The 20201-nt window shown below is 38.5% G+C and overlaps 1 protein-coding gene across 1 annotated transcript in view; it reads right to left on the bottom strand.

Moving 5' to 3' along the window:
* LOC140232918 (uncharacterized) overlaps positions 1 to 20201 on the bottom strand; it is a 32068-nt gene that overhangs the window by 1465 nt on the left and 10402 nt on the right. The window contains exons 5-21 of the mRNA XM_072313029.1: positions 19383 to 19511; positions 18114 to 18248; positions 17287 to 17406; positions 16085 to 16204; positions 15295 to 15417; positions 14395 to 14517; positions 12788 to 12910; positions 12081 to 12206; positions 9530 to 9652; positions 8743 to 8868; positions 7406 to 7498; positions 6544 to 6639; positions 5705 to 5800; positions 4704 to 4799; positions 2672 to 2773; positions 1709 to 1814; positions 358 to 474 (exon numbers count right to left, since the gene is read on the bottom strand). Coding sequence (XP_072169130.1) covers positions 358 to 474; positions 1709 to 1814; positions 2672 to 2773; positions 4704 to 4799; positions 5705 to 5800; positions 6544 to 6639; positions 7406 to 7498; positions 8743 to 8868; positions 9530 to 9652; positions 12081 to 12206; positions 12788 to 12910; positions 14395 to 14517; positions 15295 to 15417; positions 16085 to 16204; positions 17287 to 17406; positions 18114 to 18248; positions 19383 to 19511 — 1954 coding nt within the window. The remainder of the gene's footprint in view (positions 1 to 357; positions 475 to 1708; positions 1815 to 2671; positions 2774 to 4703; positions 4800 to 5704; positions 5801 to 6543; positions 6640 to 7405; positions 7499 to 8742; positions 8869 to 9529; positions 9653 to 12080; positions 12207 to 12787; positions 12911 to 14394; positions 14518 to 15294; positions 15418 to 16084; positions 16205 to 17286; positions 17407 to 18113; positions 18249 to 19382; positions 19512 to 20201) is intronic.

Below are 20201 nucleotides of genomic sequence, written 5' to 3'. Positions count from 1 at the left end.
GTTGTTCCTATGTAGAAACAACCATCAGAGCTGAGAATTCATATAGACATTTATACTTACTGACTTTATTTTATGGTCGAAAGTAGTCATAATCATGACTCCCTCTGTTTGGTTGTTTTCAAAGATTCAACATCAATTTCAATACCCAGCAAGTATCAACTGACGTATTAAAAGTGAATGTAAAAAAAGAAAGAAAGTAGAATTTGGTGCTGTATATTTGAACGACTACTAACTCTGTCTTTCTTGAAAATTGAATACAAAATGTATACCCCCTCTATGAGACCCTTGCAAAGGAGTCAAAGACAGTAATGATTTTGTCACATTCCAGTAATAGGGCCTATGTTTTGTTTTTCTCACCTGTATAAGGTGCACGTCCTCCAGCCGAAGGGACCGCACGGGGACGTGTAACTTTCTTTCACGAAACGCCGGGAACCTCGGCGTACAGTCTGTGAGTAGGTCTGCAGAGGGCAGTCACTGTACCGAGGCGAAGAACAATAAATGTACCTTACTTCAAGAATTAATGTTATGTCATCATTATCATGCATTATCATCAATTGCCATCGTCATTCAACATCATCATCGTCGTCGTCATCATCACCACCACCACCATCATCATCATCATCATCATCGTCATCATCATCATCGTCATCATCATCATCGTCATCATCGTCATCATCATCATCGTCATCACCATCGTCATCATCATCATCGTCATCGTCATCATCATCATCATATCATCGATAGCATCTCAACTGACTGCGATTTGGTGTAATTGTGCAGTCTAACGCAGCATGAAATCTGGATCTACCCATGCATGCTACGTCAGAGTCATCGAGTGTGATTCTAATCTCCGGGAAACCCAACATCTGTCTGATAAACTTTAACCCTGGTCTTTTCAGTGTAGGCAGCCAGCGTTCATTGTCGGTTGAAGAGTTTCTTACAACTATGATTAGGACAATTTGCCGAACAGGCTGTGGCCAACACTGAGGGCGCTACTTGGATTGCGCCTATTATGCGTATGATATTAATCGATATCAGTCCACATTGTTAACAATGAACTATTACTTACAATGAACTATTACTTACAATAATGCAAATGTGAAACACGCTTAGCAGTTTAAGTGGGTGGAGTGAGAGCAGATATAATGGGATTTTCTTTTTTTCTGCAATAGCACATGAGATAGATTTCATAACAGAACTTGCACTCTAAATCTACCGTTGAATGTTGCATTGGTAACCCATTACAACAACGAAGTTTATTGCACAGCATTAACCCAGCATCCTGCACTGTCTGAGCTTAACGGAAATGTGCACTCATATGTCGTGTGATAATCAATAAACATGATCCTCTATTCCTTACTCGATGATTTTGTTTAGTTGTTTGTTTTAGACACTTAGTCAGTCTCAGCTTATCCAAACACAGTCATGTGTGGTGTTTTCTACTTGATGTAGTCATTGTTTTCATTATCATGTCTATCTTGTCTGTCTTAGCTTTATATAATAATAAAAACACAACGATGATTACTCATTATGTTTCTAACGTGAGGTTGGCTTTGTTTGTTTGTTTGTTTGTTTTTCATCAGGAATGTACAATCACTTTCTTGTCTGTCTGAATTTACCTAAACACTATCATGCGTCTTTTCCTCTTGGATTTGTTTTTAATCAAGATTAAAAAAAAAATGATACTTCCCTACCAGTCTGAACTCACCGTCTCTCACATCGCAGCCCCGAAGTTCCGGTGGGACAAACGCACCTGTTGCCAGGCATACACGTCCCACCATTTTGACAGGCGGGCCGACATCGAACGGCACCCACTTAAAAGCAAGCAAGCAAACATGCACACATCAGATTATTACAACCGTCACGTCTATCCCTGAATTATTATATTTAATATATCATTTATTATATATTATATATTATACATTATATATTATATATTATATATTATATATTATATATTATATATTATATATTATATATTATATATTATATATTACATATTATATATTATATATTTATATATCATATATTATATATTGTATATTATATATTATATATTTTATATAATATATCATATATTATATATTATATATTTTATATAATATATCATATATTATATATTATATGTTTTATATTATATATCATATATTGTATATTATATATTATACATTATACATTATATATTATATATTGTATATTGTATTGTATATCCGATTTATCTCCTATCGAAAGCTGATTTAGCACATTAATCAAACAGTATAATATTAGTTGATTATTGAAAGCAAAGCAAGGCCATCATCAATTACAGCAAATTGTGCATCCCCTTTTTCTTCGATTCCAGTTTCTCCCCAAGAATCATAGCATCAGTAGATCTGAACTCATTTTTGTACACATCGTTGTCACGCTTGGCAGCAAAGCTGGGCATTGATCATGATAATTTAAAAAAAACAAACAAACCCCAACATAGAGAAAAGATAAAAGAAAATATGCTTCAGACTCAGACTATCACAAACTAATTCGTCGCTACGTCTGTCACAATAATTAACCCTCTTACACCCAAAACATGCATACACTATTGCCATCTAATGATATATGATAATGTCGGTGACAATTCCCATGGTTAAACGCGGCATTCCAAGCACCCTGCCACGCCCACGTTTTTGTTTCTCACCATGTTCACACCGAAGTCCGTAATAGCCGGATGGGCAATTACACCTGTTGATACCCACGCATCTTCCTCCGTTTCTGCACGGCCTGGGACAATACGAGCGCTCTGTCCAGACAACAACGAAGACGAATTCTTGTCAAGATTTCTCGGCAGTGAAGATGTGGCAGTGGATTCAAAGTTATGACCTTCTCAATTCAATTCTATGAACGATGTAGTGGATTTTGTTGGGTATAGCTGAGTTAGAAATTGTTTGAAAACTTCCGCACAGTTTTGAATGACCGTTGTGTAGGCCTACTCAGTACAGAAACAAGATATTGCTATCTAACTAAGAAATTGAATATACACCTATCTTTTGCAAAGGGACATTTAGCATTCATAAATCGTTTAAAAGTACAGAGTGTATTTTAGAAAGAAAGAATATACTATATTGGAAAGAGTCGCCAGTAGCATATTCAATTCAGTCAGATGATTAAGAGTTTTAAGATATTGAACGTATAATGTGAACTTACATCACAACATTACATAAGTCAAAAAGAATGTCAACAAATCAAATCACTTTTTTTCCCCTGAAACCTACTCTCATTCATCAGCACAATATTGACGTATATCTGATGACAAAAGAGGAAAAAATACAAAAGAATATGGCCGGAAGTTCTGATTCGGAAACTCCTATAATTTATCATAGGTGACAAATAAAGTATCACTGCTCCAGCTTTATTGATTGAGATCGCGGACACGACAACAATGTTGTCGTAAGAACACGCAATGTGGCACAGTAGGTCTAGTGTGTTTACATCGACGTGGATCCCCGAAGTATGTTCGTCAGGCACATAATGCTCGTATAGATATCGATTTGTGTGTACGTACAAGAATCAACATGGGGGCACTAAAGGAGCGATAAATATGTATGGGGGAACGTTATTCTAACACTGCAGAGGAGAAAATAAGAAGGAACTACGAAAACGCGGCTAATGGTCTGACTTAGCTACTGATTGCACGGGGCTACGTGAGCAACACAATACTAATGGCTTTCGTGTTGCTGTGAATAGATATAAATCAGTCTTAATAACATCGGAGCAATATCGGAAATTCATAGAGCGGTGTCCATGAATACCTGAAAAATCTAAAGACTGTGTATGACGATGATGTATACATATGTATCTGCTGTTGTAGTATTGTTAATACTGACGAAATATGTGTCACTCTTACGCATTTTTCATTGACTATGAGCATGATTTACGCAATATCAAAATACTGAGTAGTACAGAGAACACATTCCACTGTATACTAAACTATTAATGATACTGGATATACTTAAGTACTTGAGTATTCTGATGGCACGAGATTGAGATTGAGCAAATATCGTAAATGTGTTAGTTTGACCGCAAGATGGCGCTGTACAAGAAGTCCTCATACTGGTTCGCCAACTGAACGAAAAAACAAATGGCGACTAAATCAATTTTCTTGGAAGATAGCACATCTAGTTTTGTTAACGTAAATGATTTCATGATGTAGCTCACTGCAGAGTGTGAAAGGAAGAGAGAGAGAGAGAGAGAGAGGAGGGGGGGGGGGGGGGTCGACAGAGCGGGAGGGGAGAGGTGGGGTTGGAGCGGTGGGAGCAAGGTCTCACACAATCTGATATCTCTTTTATCCAAGAGCGAATTTTGATAGAATTTTGTCAGATCTATGACACTGGTAAATCCAGCTGATACAAGCCAGCGAATATTTGGCAGCAATTACGGATTGGAATTCGCGGAGTCTACATCATTGTAGACCCAGGAGAAACAAGAGGTTCGCATTTTAGGATTGAATGTAACCGATTAGGAATCCGATAAGTATCCTATAGCCACGAGACGGATAGAGTGAACGAAAGCCCGGTCTGAAGAGGATCGACTCGCCGTACTGACACCTAGGAGAAACCAGGACTCGCATCTTCGGATAAAAAGTAACCTAGTAGGAATCCATAAGCATTCTGTAGCTACGGGATGGATAGAGTCTGTGAGCGAGTGAGGGCCTGGGTTTAATGAGGACTCACCGTACTGACACCTGGGCCCGTAGAAGCCCGGTCGACAGATGCAGGTATCCGATGCGTAGCACGTCCCGCCATTCTCACACGATGGTTGGCACTGGGCTGGGGGAAAGATAACCAAAATATGCCCTTATGTGGTTTTGTTTCTCACGTTATCACAGATGAGTTTCCACAGTTCACATTTCAAAAGATAGCTGAGAAATACACATCATTAGTATGTTGGGAAAACATCGGTGTACAGTATTGCAAGGTGAAAAATATATAGGGCCTATAATATAAATACATGTTATATTATTGTATGTTACCTTCTCACAATTTGACGTAGCCAAAAGAATCAAAGGATTATCGTTTGCATCATAATAGCACAACCGATTAGTTTCTGTTTCAGTTTGTCTAATTTATCGTAGTTTGAACTATGATTTTTCTTCAGGGTCATATGTGTTCATGTGCTACAGCCTACTGAAGAGTGAACCTCAGTGTGAAAGCGGAACGTTCATGCTACAAACTTAGTGAAAACGTTTCATGATGTTGAACTGACGCGGCCTTGGATTGTTTCTTTCTTCTTCTTCTTCTTCTTCTTCTTCTTCTTCTTCTTTTTCTTCTTCTTTTGAAAGATTCCGAGATGAAAAGGTGGTTAAAGAAAGATCAAAGAAAGCTTATGTTTCGGAATTCTATTCTAAAATACTGCGTAAAACATATTCTTGGCGCAGATTTTTTTTTTTTCAAACGTCCTTGCTAAACACTACATTCTACTTGAAATGAACGCTAGATATGCAAATAATATTTCAAAAAGTATCGGCAAAGAAGGCAGTATCATGGTCAAGTACAGTAGACGTTGTGAATTAGCTCGCAAAATATATAATCCACTGTTGAATATCTCCTCATCAAAAATGACAGGCGGAATGAAAAGGAAAAAAATCCAAGAAAGTAAACGGCTTCACAATTATTGTCGACAGCTGAACAGTTTCCGATTTCAACCGGTGAGGACGCCATTCAATTCAACTCACGCGTTTGGCATTGGTCGCCCTCGTATCCAGCGGAACACTGGCACTCGTTCGGCCCAATACAGTTTCCTCCGTTCATACAAGGCAGCTCGCAGGTGGCTGAAAGAAAAAAAAAAGACATGATGAGAAGCTAATTAATCCTCTTATTGCCAAGGATAACTGTTGTTATGTGGGATATAAATGTTTATCACAAGTTGAAGAATGTACACTAATGTACTTGGAGGGTTAGTAAGTGCAATAAATCAATCTTAGCATGAGAGGGAAATCTTATAACACCGTGAAGGACTTTTGAGAACATGCTGAAGAGGACTATAGTCAGCGAAGCGGGTCTTATGTGTGAAGTAGTACACATGATTAGAAAAAAAAAGTGAACATAAGTCATTCAGTACGTCAGCAATATCTTCGATTAATCTCGTTCCACTACACACGTTAATACGTTGCCAAACTGACATTGATGGGGATAGATGGATAAATGGGGATTATTCTTCGAAGTACATGCACCATCAATGACAACAGTCATCACCAAACATTACTCGTGCACTTTTACGGCATATCTGATTTCGTACAATGATTTTGGCGAATGCGTTTTGATAGAAAAAAAAAACCATTAATATCAACTGATCAAGCCATAAACTAGAATAGGCATGTCATAGACAGACAGACTACAGACAGAAATAAAGACAAACAGTCAAACAGACGGTTAGACAGACAGGCAGATACATACCGAAAAGGGACAGAGAAACAAAATCAGATGGAGAGAGATATTCGTATGTAATGTAAAGGGACAGAAAGACAGACAGACAAACACAGAGAGAGACAGACAATAGTTGGTGATAACTTACGTCGCTGACAGCCAATGCCTGAGTAGCCACTGGAACATGAGCACCTGTTGTATCGGAGACACGTGCCGCCGTGCATACAGGGTGGATTGCAGGTAGCTGATTAGGCGCAGGAAAGACAAAAATTATGATTATTTTGAATTATAAATCATAGATTAAACTTTTCAAAAGTAAATTCATCATGTCATATCCTTCCCACAAAGACTTGTCATACTTTTATTTGAAAAAGTCGAGAGCCGTGATATAGATATAAATTCAATTCAATTGTATTGCCCCCATCCAACGTGTCCAACAGAAAGGTGATGCATATATAAAGTATACATTTATAAATTAAGCCATATTAAGTAATACATTGTTAACAATATGTACGTTAAGCAAACGTACGATATGCTAGTTGATGTATCTCGGGCACAACTTTGGCCTATCGAGATTACAGTGTAATGAAGTAGGACTAGTCCGTGAACAGTTATTTTAGCCTGTTGAGGACGTGCTGATTTTGGTATAACAGACATTTTGAACAGACACCTGCTCTCTCATACTCGGGACTACAGTCTTCAACGGCAAGGTGTGCTTGTGCAAGAACAACGTGTGAAAGTAATCTGGGCGACGCAGACTTAATGTTTTCATGATTGTGTTCAAAAAGATGAAGACGCAGGAAAAATTGATTGGCTCGTAATTGTCCATGCTATTTGACATCTTTTAGTGCCCCCAATGAAGACAAATGTCATGAATTGCCAGTACAACAATTAGTGATTTACGAAAACCTCCCGACTGAAACGATATATTGAAAAAAACGATAATCTTCAGTCCCCACTGCGTCAATACGCTACTCTCCACTTCACTCATTTTCTCCCTGTATACTCACGAGTGCAAGTCGGTCCGCCGTAGCCTGCCGGACATACACAGTAGTTGGAACCAGCACAGACACCGTAGTTCATACACGGCGGGTCACATATAGCTGGGCAACAATAATTGAAAGGGGGGGGGGGAATGTCGGATAAATGAAAACCTCTTGTCCGTACATCATATTACCAAGGATAATATTTTTACCAAAGACAAACAAGAAGAAGAAAAAGAATCTGTAACATGAGCGAAAGGTTCAATGTGTTTTGTATTTGATTTTCAAGTAAATCAACTTGTTGATGTCACTCCTGCAATTTGCATGGGGTGAGTGCTCTGCTCGAACTTTCTTCGGAGGTCCATGACGGGAAACTATAAGGTTTTACGACTAAAAAAACTGGATGTGATTTTAGAATCTCCGTCGAAACAATGATAGTGAGCATTTTGTGTACCCTCCAAAATGAGCTCATTTACAAAGAGGAATTCATTTTCATCAACTATTGTCGGCTAATCCATATCGATCAAGCTGGCATTCAAAGTGGTTTTGATCATAATTAGTGCTTCACCATCTTTGGTACTGCAAAGTGCTAGGGGCTCGGGAAGAGTAATTTCATTAAGTGTGAGTCCAAGGAGCGTCCTTGGTGTGATTTCAGAATTATTGAAATACCCCCCTCTGCGTTACTCACTTGGGCATCCAACGTTAGCGGTCTCATTAAGCAGGTTAAGTGGGCGAGCCCGGACCTCGTCACCTTAATAAGCCAGTTCGGGGTTACCTCATGGGCACATCGGTACAAATGACCTTTCTTCTTTCTCAGTTGATTAGGCACTCCACGAGTTTTCAAGCGAGAGAAGGTATTTCAGCTTACCTGACGTAACAATTTATGGAATTCATCAGTCATGCTCAAACAAAGAATGAACTTGCGTAGACCAAGTGACCAGAATGATCCATCAATTAGCACTTTTGAGAGCACCCATTTCATTATTTCTCATTGAATGTATTAACAATCTTTTTCTATTGATATTGTCAAATTCCGTTTTTGCTGTCAGGTGGATGTGCTGGCAAGCACCACTCATAATGATCACTTGAATAATCACTACATCACAGATGCTTATCTCAGTGAATAAAAAACCAACATGCTCTGCCGGTACTGATGACCTTTTTCTGCTCATGCTCAAAGTGGAATCCCGAACTGGCTTATTCGTACCAAAGATATTGAAATAAATATGTTTCTGGCTTTTCCTGCCTGCTTGCGAACAGTTACAGATTCGATACAAGTAATATCCATGACTGATATCATATTGCAAGATCACCCTAATTGTACACATGAAACACCAAGGAGATGGAGACCGTATCATACTTACCTTCACACCTGTACTTCAGTCTGGGTCGAACCATGAAGCCATCTCTACACGTGCAGCGGTAGCTCCCGATGGTGTTCTCACAGAACTGCTCACATCCTCCGTTCGCGTCCGCGCACTCGTTGCGATCTGTGACAGGTGGTAGAAGACACTTAATGTGACAGATGGATAAAGGTGCATGCGCATCTTATATAGAATAATATGTATTTGAAAGGCCGTCTGATATGGACACACCACTTTGCTCATTATAAGGCTCAAGTAGTCTTTACATTCATTCGTTTGTTTGTTCGTTCGTTTGTTTGAATATTTTAACGCGACTGATGAGGAAGCTCTTAGATGCTTATGAGCAACCTTCTATTGGCTTCGAGTCCCGTTCGAGGAACCCGTCATCCGTCATCATAAAAAACAACAACAACCGTTGATTAACTGTTTTGCTTTTTCTTTTGTCTTTTTTATTTTCTAAGGGGAAGGGGGCAGGGGTAGACGCATAGAACAATGTTTATTTCAGTTACCAGCCACCAACCGTTTGGGTTAGACTAGCCACTTCTATGATGTAGTGATAACCTGGGAGTAATTGCATAAACGTTCGCAGAACATCACTGTGGGAGAAATAATTCCGCAATATTACTAGAAGAGGACCACTATAACATTAAAAACAGACTACAATAATTCAACACATCGTTCTTGATGAACTGTGTGTAATGTCAGTGGTACATCTCTGTGTTGACACGTGGGTACCAAGTAGTCTTAGCCAACTGATGATATCCATGCAGCATTTATTTGGACTCACCGTCGCAATCCCGACCGTTTTCGTTGAGAACGTAACCCGGGCCACAGCTGCACTGGATCCCCAGCTGGCCCATTCGGCACAGCTGGGCACAGCCTCCGTTCTTCACGGCACATGTTGTGATTTCTTGAGGGGGAGGAGGAGGGGGGGGGGGGGGGGGGAGAGGAGGAGACAAAAGGCAAGACGCGTCATTGGATAAGAGCTGATAGTAACAATGTGACGTCATCTTCATAGAAACCTGCTTCCAAAATTTATTTTAAGGTCATGACAAAACTACGTGTGTTGGCAGCAGGCGACTGTTTATCCAAGTACCCGCCGCACCCGACGACATTAATGATTGACAAAGTCAACCTCTAACCTAGGTCTGATTGTTTCTAGCCAGTCACCATGGTAGCAAGGATAAACAATGCTCATGGCGCGGCATTGGCTTAAGATTTTGGGATGATTAATCACAATGGACTTCACCTCAATGAGACAACAGAATCCATGACATTCTAAGAGTGAAAGAAAAATCCTGCCTCCACACGTTCTACCTTCCATTTTTGGGATATAACTTGAATGATAGGGGCCATATTGATTATCAAAATGATAATAAAGAGGAATGAGACAGACAAGGGATGATGACTGGAACAGTTGAATCATACATAATTAGAGCAAGAAGGTGAGAAGACGTGAAGTTTACGTGATTAAAAAACAAAAAAAAAAAACACACCAAAACTTGCCTTGCCTTGAGACCTATCTATCTATCTATCTATCTATCTATCTATCTATCTATCTATCTATCTATCTATAATCTATCTATCTATCTATCTATCTATCTATCTATCTATCTATAATCTATCTATCTATCTATCTATTTATCTATCTATAATCTATCTATCTATTTATCTATCCATCTATCTATCTACATACACATGCCATATAGATTTAGTATATAGGCCTCCTTACATTTGATGGCATCTCCCCTTTACCATAAAAAAAAAAAAATATCGAAGTTGACACAATATGAGGAAACGTGATTGAAATGATGAAAATAAGAATACGGAAAAGCGTAGCTCTCTGGAAGAAAGTAAATAGAATATCATTCCCCTGGAACACATCCGTCGCCCTCAAGGAGCGATAAAAAGCAAAATATCCAGAGCTTCAACCAAAAAGTGGGTGCACCGCATCTCTTTTCTATAATTATGTGAGTCCAGTTCCTCGTGAAAGATTTTTTTTTTTTTTCAAGGCACACTATATCTTCTTCTCGCGACGTAATTCTGATGCATGTGTGCCAAAGTAAGGGCACATGTCTCTCACGTGTTCACCGTGTTTGCCAAAGACCTGTACATCCACTTTTAATTAAGCTGCTCAAAAAGCTTGATGCATTTTGTTTATTGCCCGCTTTCCGGCGGTGTACCATTGTGTCCGGAATACATCGCTGAAAATCCGTCGCTCAGGGTTCGACATTTTTCTCCTACCGTCGATCCCCAGTGTACGATACTGTTCTATCTATCTCTACTCTCCCCTCCCCTCTCTCTTCCTTTCTCTGAATCTATCTATTGAAATCATTTTATCTATCTATATTTCAAATCAATTACCTTTTTTAATGGATGTCTCTGACTGCTGTTTTTTTTCCACTTCCTCTTTATCTATTTCCCTTTTCTCAGTGTCAAATTCTTGCTGTACACCACTGTTTGACTATTAGTAGTCATGACTCGTTGAAAGCGAGGTAATAAAGATGCGGACCTCGTCTCGCACTCACCAGACTACAACTACTGCTATAAAGAAACAAAAATACTGGAGAGATGGCGCTACCAAGCACATCCTTTTGATCTGATTGCTATACAGCCAAGTGAATGTGGGTTATGGCGGTCAAAGCTATATTGGATGAACATGATTGGACAATTCCAGCAACGATCACTGTCCATATTCGACGGCTTTTAGACTGATAAGACAATTTTCTCCCAAGAGAATGCTCGATAGCTCATTTACGATACTGAAGTAATAGAGCTGATATCAGAGCAAAAAGTCAGAAAAATGGTCATTATACGGGGATCTACGTACTGATGGTTGGATTAGTAACGAAGACAGATTATCTTAAGAAAAACATTGAGAGTCTAAGATCTCACACTACCCAAATTACTCTTGTTTTTATCTAATGACACTAATCGCAAATTTTCAAAAGAAAATTAAACGTTTTCCGAGGGAAAAAAATGCTACTCAATTGTACATAGATCAGAGCAAAATATATGCATTGAGATGATAAGGGAAATGTTGGGCTTATACAAAATACAACTATAGAGTTCTATATAGTTCTTCAAATAGTTCATTTTACTGCTACAGATGGTTTCTCTGCATATTGCTTAAACCACTGTTTTTCATTCATCATGTTTGTTCTTTTTTTTTTCTTCTACCAGTTTGAGTACGCCTGTGATTGTGCAATAACTATACAACGATAATCAATCTTCTACGGGCTTTGAGCGCCGATTGGTGGAGAGAAACCCGTAGCGTTGAGACACTGCCCACAGTCTTTGGTACACAGTAAAAGTTTAAAAAGAAAATACAGACCCACCTTCGCATTGGCTGGTGCTGTTCACCACCAATGCATGGGCGGGGCCACAGTCGCAGTGATGTGATCCGTCAGTGTTGATGCATACCTCCTGGCATCCTCCGTTGTTGATCTGACACTCGTTGATGTCTGTGTACGTCGTGCAGGAGCGACGTTTGGAGAACGGGGAAAGAAAGAGATGGAAATTGTTTGACATGTTTAAAACACCAGTGATCCTCCCCCATAGAGGAACAAAATGTAAAAGAACGAAGCTTCTATGAAACTTGCTAAGAAGAACTGCGCACGAAGAATTTCGAGAAGATAGAACATACCCGGAAAGGAGAACAGAAATGTATAATAATTCTATCAACGGATGTATACTTATCCACATAAAATACCGACACTCCATTGCGAGTTATGAGAATGAAGCAGTGAACCTGTTTTTACAGAAGTTAATGGAGCGGGTACAAACGTAAAGCAGCAAAATAAAGAAGAAAGACCTTCTGTATACGTGGTCACATGAGAATCAACAACACTGAGTTTAGGGCGAAGAAATTATATCCTATGACGCAAATTATGCCAAACTTTAGTTTAAACGAATAAAAGTCTTGGAAAGAAATGGACAACAACAAGCTAAAAAAATGGAAGGCAACGATATCAAATAAAGCGTGTGTAGCCGAAGGCTTTCAATGTAATATTACTGTCAGGCGGGGACCCCTTGTCTTTCATACCGATACAGGTGGATCCGTCTGAATGGAGTTGGTACCCGATGTCACAGTAACACCGGAAGGAGCCGGGCTGGTTTGAACAGTGCTGCTGGCACATCTCTTCTTGCGACGAGCATTCGTCTATATCTGTGTATCACGAATCAATTGTCAACAGAATTATAACAAAGGGGTGGTATAGTGCTTGTTGAGGTGAGGATGCAGCTTAAACCTTTTTGCGAGATATTTGGAAAACACTCTTTGAAAGGTTCAAGAGCATATAATTCTATGTGAAATTGAAAGTTTATTTGATGAAAATCGGTTTGAAATGACTGAGATACCCAAAATCAAAGTAAAACAAAGTCATCCTAATAAAATTAGTGGCCTGTAGCATTTTATTCGTATCGCTGTTTTAGATATGTCAGGCATTTTAAGACCAATTTTCAGCAAACAATCTGTGAATTCCTCTAAAAATTTCTCACAAGAGGTTTCTCATCTCAAAAAAAATACAAAAAAGTTGGAAAGCTGCAGCCCTATCTAAACCAAACTGTACACTTCCTTAAGCAACATGACAGGGTGCGCGGGAAACTTACAAGATTATTTTGGAAGGTTAAATGTGCACCAGTCTACTCCCTGAAGCAGGACCAATACATATATCATCCAACAAACAAGTCATCATTGTGAACTAGACGAAATTGCTGACAACGGACATTCGCGCTGTGAGGTACAGGCAACTTTGAAGGAGATTATGACGATCATATACAATCATCGTAAAGAGTGAGTGCTTTCAATGAATATGAGGCAAGTTAATGGATACAGGACATTGTCATAGAAAAACCAAAATTGTGGCATTCTTTTCTTGAGATGGAAATTAATATCACTGATTAGGAAAGCTGAGCTAGATTCTAACTCAAGAAAAGATTACTAAGCCCGAGAGAAGATAAATGATGATCGCTTCTTTAAAAAAAAAGAATAAAGTTTAATCATTCTCTCTAGTTGCTGGTAATGACTTTATTCGTTCACACATCATGTACTGCTCAATGCTGATTGGTGTTTGTCCCTGTCTGTAATCATACATAGTTTGACACGCAGTTATTAGTTATGCCGTATGCAAAAGCCAAGCACAAAAACAAAACAAAACAAAACAAAAACGAAAAAGTGGTGTGCATAACCAATCTAACCTTTCTATACTCCTTCTAAGTTGTTTACCCATATTTTTGTCCATTATCAGAAGGTGATGGCATGCAGTGGTATAGATGTACAGTTCGTGTGTAAGGTTGCCGCTACAAAATTTGAGAGTTTGTGTGATGCTTTTATTTCATAGTGTACAAACTAGCCACTGTTAACTGCATTGTTGTTGTTGTTGTTGTTGTTGTTAGTAAAGTTATAGTGAGCAGTGCATGATTACAGCCTCCTTATATTGCTCGCACATGCTGTCAAATTAAACGGATGTGAACTTAACTTGGGAGCACCGTGGCATATAGTGGACAAGCCTAATGATTTGTAAACAAAAGGTCTGGGTTTGGAATCTTGCCCGGCTAGTGCGTCCATCCTTTGACAAGATGTTTTACTCAGTATGTAGAGCACATGTACCCCTGTATCTACTCGAATGTCAAATGTTCGCATTATCTTACCATGACACTGCGAGCTGACCTGCCCCACCTCGTAACCTCGGAAGCAGTCGCAGCTAAAGGTCCCCGGTTGGTTGATACACTGCTGGTCACAACCCCCGTTGTTGTACGCACATTCGTCCGCATCTATTGAGTAAGTAGACCAGGAAAACAAAAAGGTATATGAAAGAGGGAGGGAGAAGCACAAATTAAAATGAAAAAAAAAAAGATTCAAAAAGTAAATCAGAAGGGGACATTGTTTAAATACATTCAAAGACACATCAAAAGATAAGTAGATTTAACTGATAGGCCTACATTGATAGATAGACAGAGAGACAGACAGACAGAGAGACAGACAGAAATTTGGATGACTCAAACACCACTGAACACGTAGGCACTACATTATATGAATATGCACATACATAGGACCTACCTACAAACACACATTCACACACACAGTCATATCATACATGTACATATCATGCACATCTATATGCAAACATCTAGACTTATAAAAAAAATAAAATAAAGAAAGGACCTGAATGGGCAAAATTAAGTGGACAATCAAGTAGGCATTGTTATTAAAAAAAAAATGTATTACTGTTACTCTGATCCATCACCGGTTACTACGTCACATCCGTCAGTCTTTGAAAAACTTGGGTTTCTCAACGAGGCAAGACGCAAGGCATTTTGAACGAAATAAAACGTATCTCTAGAACAAGATGTCTTGATATATTGTGATACAAACCTCTCATAACTGCCAATCAATTAGCGAAATACTTTCTCTTTTTTCATTCGTATTCTATACCTCTCTGCTTTCTCTTTCACTCCCCAGTAGTGCCCTTTCGGGAGAGGAAAACAAATAGTCATTGAAACGCGAGAATAGAAATCATGGTGACAGTGTTGTCTGAAGCCATTTCATACCATCGCAGTTTTTCCCGTCGCCATGGAAACCGGCATAGCACTGACAGAAGTAGGATCCGACGATATTGCCGCATCTGGCAAAGGTGTGACAGTCGTGCCGGCCAGTGGAACACTCATCGATATCTACGGCAAGGAATGATAATTGAGATATTGTAATTTTATTTTCATCCCGTATTCTTTTAAGATTTATTATTCAATCTCTTTAAATCTTTATTCATTTTTATTGATTTATTAAGTTATGAACCCTTTAGCAGATAAACCTGACTTTCTACTTAGGCCTACTCTTCTATCATTTATTTTATCGACATTTATACGTACAGAGCAATTTCTGGAAAGCATGACAGTGATTTATGTATTTGCGTATTCATACATGCATTGTGTTGTTTATATATTCATTCAAGCTCTTCTTAGAAGCAGTCACAACAAATTAATCCTGCTAATAAACAGAGGCTTACTAGGTTAAGTTTCAGTATATTGATATGATTTAAGTTTTGACTTAAATCATAATCATCATCATCATCATCATCATCATCATCATCATCATTATCAGTAATTTTCTTCATTTTCGTGTAACACTGCTATGACTAAACTTTTGATGGCTGAAAAAATTGCCGCAATCAGTTATATCAGCGCCACAAAAAAAAGTGAAGACAACAGGACCAGTTGTATAGGGCTCATCATAGAAATACCAACAGGTCAACGAGCCAGGATGCACTAATGAGGCACCCACGACACGGTGTAATGAAGCAACGATTGGGCTAATATGGCGCAGATAAATTAATGCACATGCCTTGGCAATCCGTGGCGTTGCCCTCGAATCCCGACGGACACACACACAGATAGCTGCCGACCAGGTTGACGCAGAGCGAGATTCCGGGACACACCGCACCTCGAGAGCATTCATCGATATCTGATGTGAGGAACAAAAAAAAAAAGTATAAAATCATAAAAATACAAATAAAAACAAGGGAATGTAATGATATGAGAAAGAGATGAATAAAATCAGCGCTCTCTCAATTAAAGATGAGACATACCTAGATATTTGAATTAATGATTAAGAATCTGTGTAACTGCCAGATTTTAGATATGAACTTGAAATACAGACTGGAATAGCAACACATATTACGGAACAACTTTGTCCATACTTGCTTACTATCAAACGGATGCGTCAATTCACTGGAAGGCCATAGTATTTTTTAAGGGCACATATTTGACAGAACGCTGTTCTTCAACACTTTTATCTGACTTAAAGTACGTAGTCGTAGATCACAACATCAATCCCTTCTCCGCATTCCTAAAGTTAATACAAAGTTTTATGGTGACAGGTCTTTTTCAGTTGCTGCCCCAAGATTATGGAGTTTATTACCACAACATATCCGTCAGTCGTCTTCATTGGTCTCATTCAAATCTTCTTTAAAGACTTATTTATTTGTGAATTGACATTTTTTGTATATGTGTGTGTATTGAAAGTAAATTGTTACTTACAGTATGTTTTGTGATGAGATTGTAAAACGCATAGGGAATATTCATTTGTTATATGCGCTATTAAAATTTCATTATTATATATCATTATTATTATTATTATTATTATTATTATTATTATCAAAGTAAAAATAGCGTTTCCAGTTTGACAAGCATGTGCTCAATCTGTTAATTACTGAGGGATTAACGATGTCTTTGAGTTGTTCTTGTTTTCTTCCCAATTGTTGAGAGTACTTCAATACGTCGTGAATATATCATACGCTTAGACGGAATGCAATCTAATGCTGTAAACCGTTCTGTCGCATAATTCGTAATTTCAGGGTACTGTATGGTGAGAGCATTTGTTCGGGATCCCTTCGGATGTTAAACCTATAAACCAAAATCATCTTATGAATATTACTTTAAGGTATCATTAACATGAAAGATAGTTGAGTTTCAAGCGGTACTGGCATGTTTAAGGACTCTTTAATTGAACCGAGTGAGGAACTGTATTTTCGCTTCTTTATATACCTGCGCAACCAGCAGCCGTGTTCTCATAGCCATCGTGACACACGCAGCGGTACGATCCGTCCAGGTTCTCACAGGACGCCCCCTCTCCACAGAAATTCTCCACCTCGCACTCGTTAAAATCTGGACAAAATGTCAATGAAAATATGACACTAGATGAAATATGCAATAAAACACACGATTCCTGTGCGGTAACTGGTATCTTTGTATAATAGACATTATTTGACACTTTTACTTAAATATCGTAACAAATATTTTACATTAGATCAATTTGAATTATATAGTATACATGTACATGTCAATTGTTGAATTTATTGCCAGAAAATGCGCAAAGAGATGGAAACTTTCAGAATCTATTCTCTCCTTCTCCCTCACTCCGCCCCGTCTGTCTATCCTGTAAATCTTGAAGAATTAGCAAGTAGAGAAATGGACATGGCTCTAGTTTTATCCCTCTGATCTTTCTTGCAGTCCGATCTGAGAGTGCTGAAGAGTCTGTGACCCAAGATTTAGCTCATGCATTAGGCCCAACCCTCAGCGTTCCACCATCTCCTGTCCCTTGGTATTTGTGTGAAATTAATTGTGCACATTAAACTCACTGCCGAAGAAAGGGTTAGAGGATTACAGTAGCCTCCGTCTACTTGAGATTCATTAGTCTCTATCCGTGCGGTCTGTAGAAGGATATCCTCTTGCAGTACAAAAATCTATGTCTGTCTACATTTCCGCCTCTCCTTCTTCTTCTCATCCGTTCCCTCTTCTCCCTCAAGTCATCTTCCTTTGTTTTTTGTTTTGTTTTGTTTTTTTCTTCTCCTTTCAGTTTCCCCTGTTCTTACCCACGCAAAACCCATCCGAGTCCCGCGCGAATCCGTCCAGACACAGGCAGTCGTACGAGCCGGGTGTGTTTACACAGTCGGCATTCGGTCCACACAGGATGTGAAGTAGCTCGGTGAACTCACACTCGTCCACGTCTAAGTAGGAAAATGATTCGTTCAGGATAATGCGATATATGGTACATAGTAATATACATAATACATAATATATATGAGAGGAAAATCAACCAAACACATGCCGAACATATTAAAAAAAACACATAGAAAATAATGTATACATACATATTATTATGAATAATTCTGATTTCTTTCACTATATGCTACCCACAATGGGTATCGCGTACGTTTTGGACAGGAACGATCTCTCACACTTTATATATACATATATATATCATATATCAAATATTATATATATATATATATATATATATATATATATATATATATATATGTGTGTGTGTGTGTGTGTGTGTGTGTGTGTGTGTGTGTGCGTGTGTTATGACGCAGGTTGATTAATCAAACAAGGGGAATAAAATAAAACAAAATAGAATAAAACATAGCGAAGCAATATAGATATTTAACCAGGAAGAACGATGCCGATTCCCTTGACATTACATGAAGGTGAGAATAATGAAAATACACAACTGTCCCCAAATTTGTTCGTCATTATTTCATAATCAGGAGAGAGAGAGAGAGAGAGAGAGGGGGGGGGGGGAGATAGAGATGTGTTAGAATTGACATGACAGAGCATCTGGTTCTGTCCGCCTAGTGACCTCGGACTATCCGACACTGCTCGTGCTATAGAGTGGTCTCCATTTTCTGTTTAGTACATCGACAACTTCGGGTCACTGGTTGTCTAGCACACCTGTTGCGAATTTTTATAGACGCTTCTGTTGGTTGCAATTTCTTGGTTCGGCAAGTTTCAGGCATTTAATAATAATAATGATAATAATGATAATAATAATAATAATAATAATAATAATAATAATAATAATAATAATAATAATAATAATAACAATAATGATGATGATGATGATGATAATAATAATCATCATCATCATCATTATCATCACCATCATTACAATGATTATAAGGATGATGATGATGACGGTATAATTATTATTATAACTTTATGATTATTGACATTGCCAATTTCATTCATGAAAGATGAACTGCGCGGTCTCTAAAATGGCTATCTATCTATCTATCTAATTGTCTATCTATCTAAACAACTATCTTGTTACAAGGTTTAAGACTAGACGAAATATTCACCTTCGCAATTCCCGTCGCCAAAGAATGAGAGGAACCCAGCCTTGCAGATACACTGGTAGTCACCGTCAGAGTTTACACAGTCGGCTCCGATACCGCAGACATCCGGGTCTTCTGTGCATTCATCTATGTCTGAAACAATAACAGAAGCAACAGTAATAATTATAACTTATGTATGTCATTATGGAACATTCCAAGAATAATGAGGTAAAAGTGGTTTGTACTGATTTTCATGTTGGTATTACAACAAATCTGGTTCCAGCCTCGATAGGGTAAACTGTGCGTCATCATACCATTCCCATCTGTAAAAGCCCAACTAGAATGCTTCCGCAGTTTTTGTCCTTGTTTTTGTTTGGTTTTGTTTTCTTACAGAGGATAATGATACAAATTCAGGAGACTTCGGATGCATGTCACGTGACAGACATTCCATGCAAAAAACACAAAACGTCGGAAACGTTCCTGCAGTGCTTAAGTAGGAAAAAAAAAGTACTGACTGTCGTATAGATTAAACAGGCAGTCCGGCGTTTGGGAGATCCTAACCCCAGACACGTTTTCTATTTCTCGTTAACGATAATAGGGTGGAATCCCGTGTAATAGTTTGTTCACACACTTTCGAGGAAACGTGAAAACGATATTGATTCTTCACACAGACTTTCCTGGTTTACTGCTGAAGGTGGTATAACATTTTTATCCATGACCATTCCAAGACACGCCTTGTTGACAAGTCAAAAGAAGATCCAAGAAAGTTCGAGAAACTTCTCCGGTTTCACTTCTTCGTCTCTCTTTTTCTTTTCTGATCCAGTCGCTCCCTTCTACAGGTTG

This window comes from Diadema setosum, chromosome 9 (genome assembly GCF_964275005.1).
Source record: "Diadema setosum chromosome 9, eeDiaSeto1, whole genome shotgun sequence".
Taxonomy (NCBI): Eukaryota; Metazoa; Echinodermata; class Echinoidea; order Diadematoida; family Diadematidae; genus Diadema; species Diadema setosum.
Note: the sequence above shows the minus strand (reverse complement) of the source record. Positions and strands in the feature narration are given on the sequence as shown.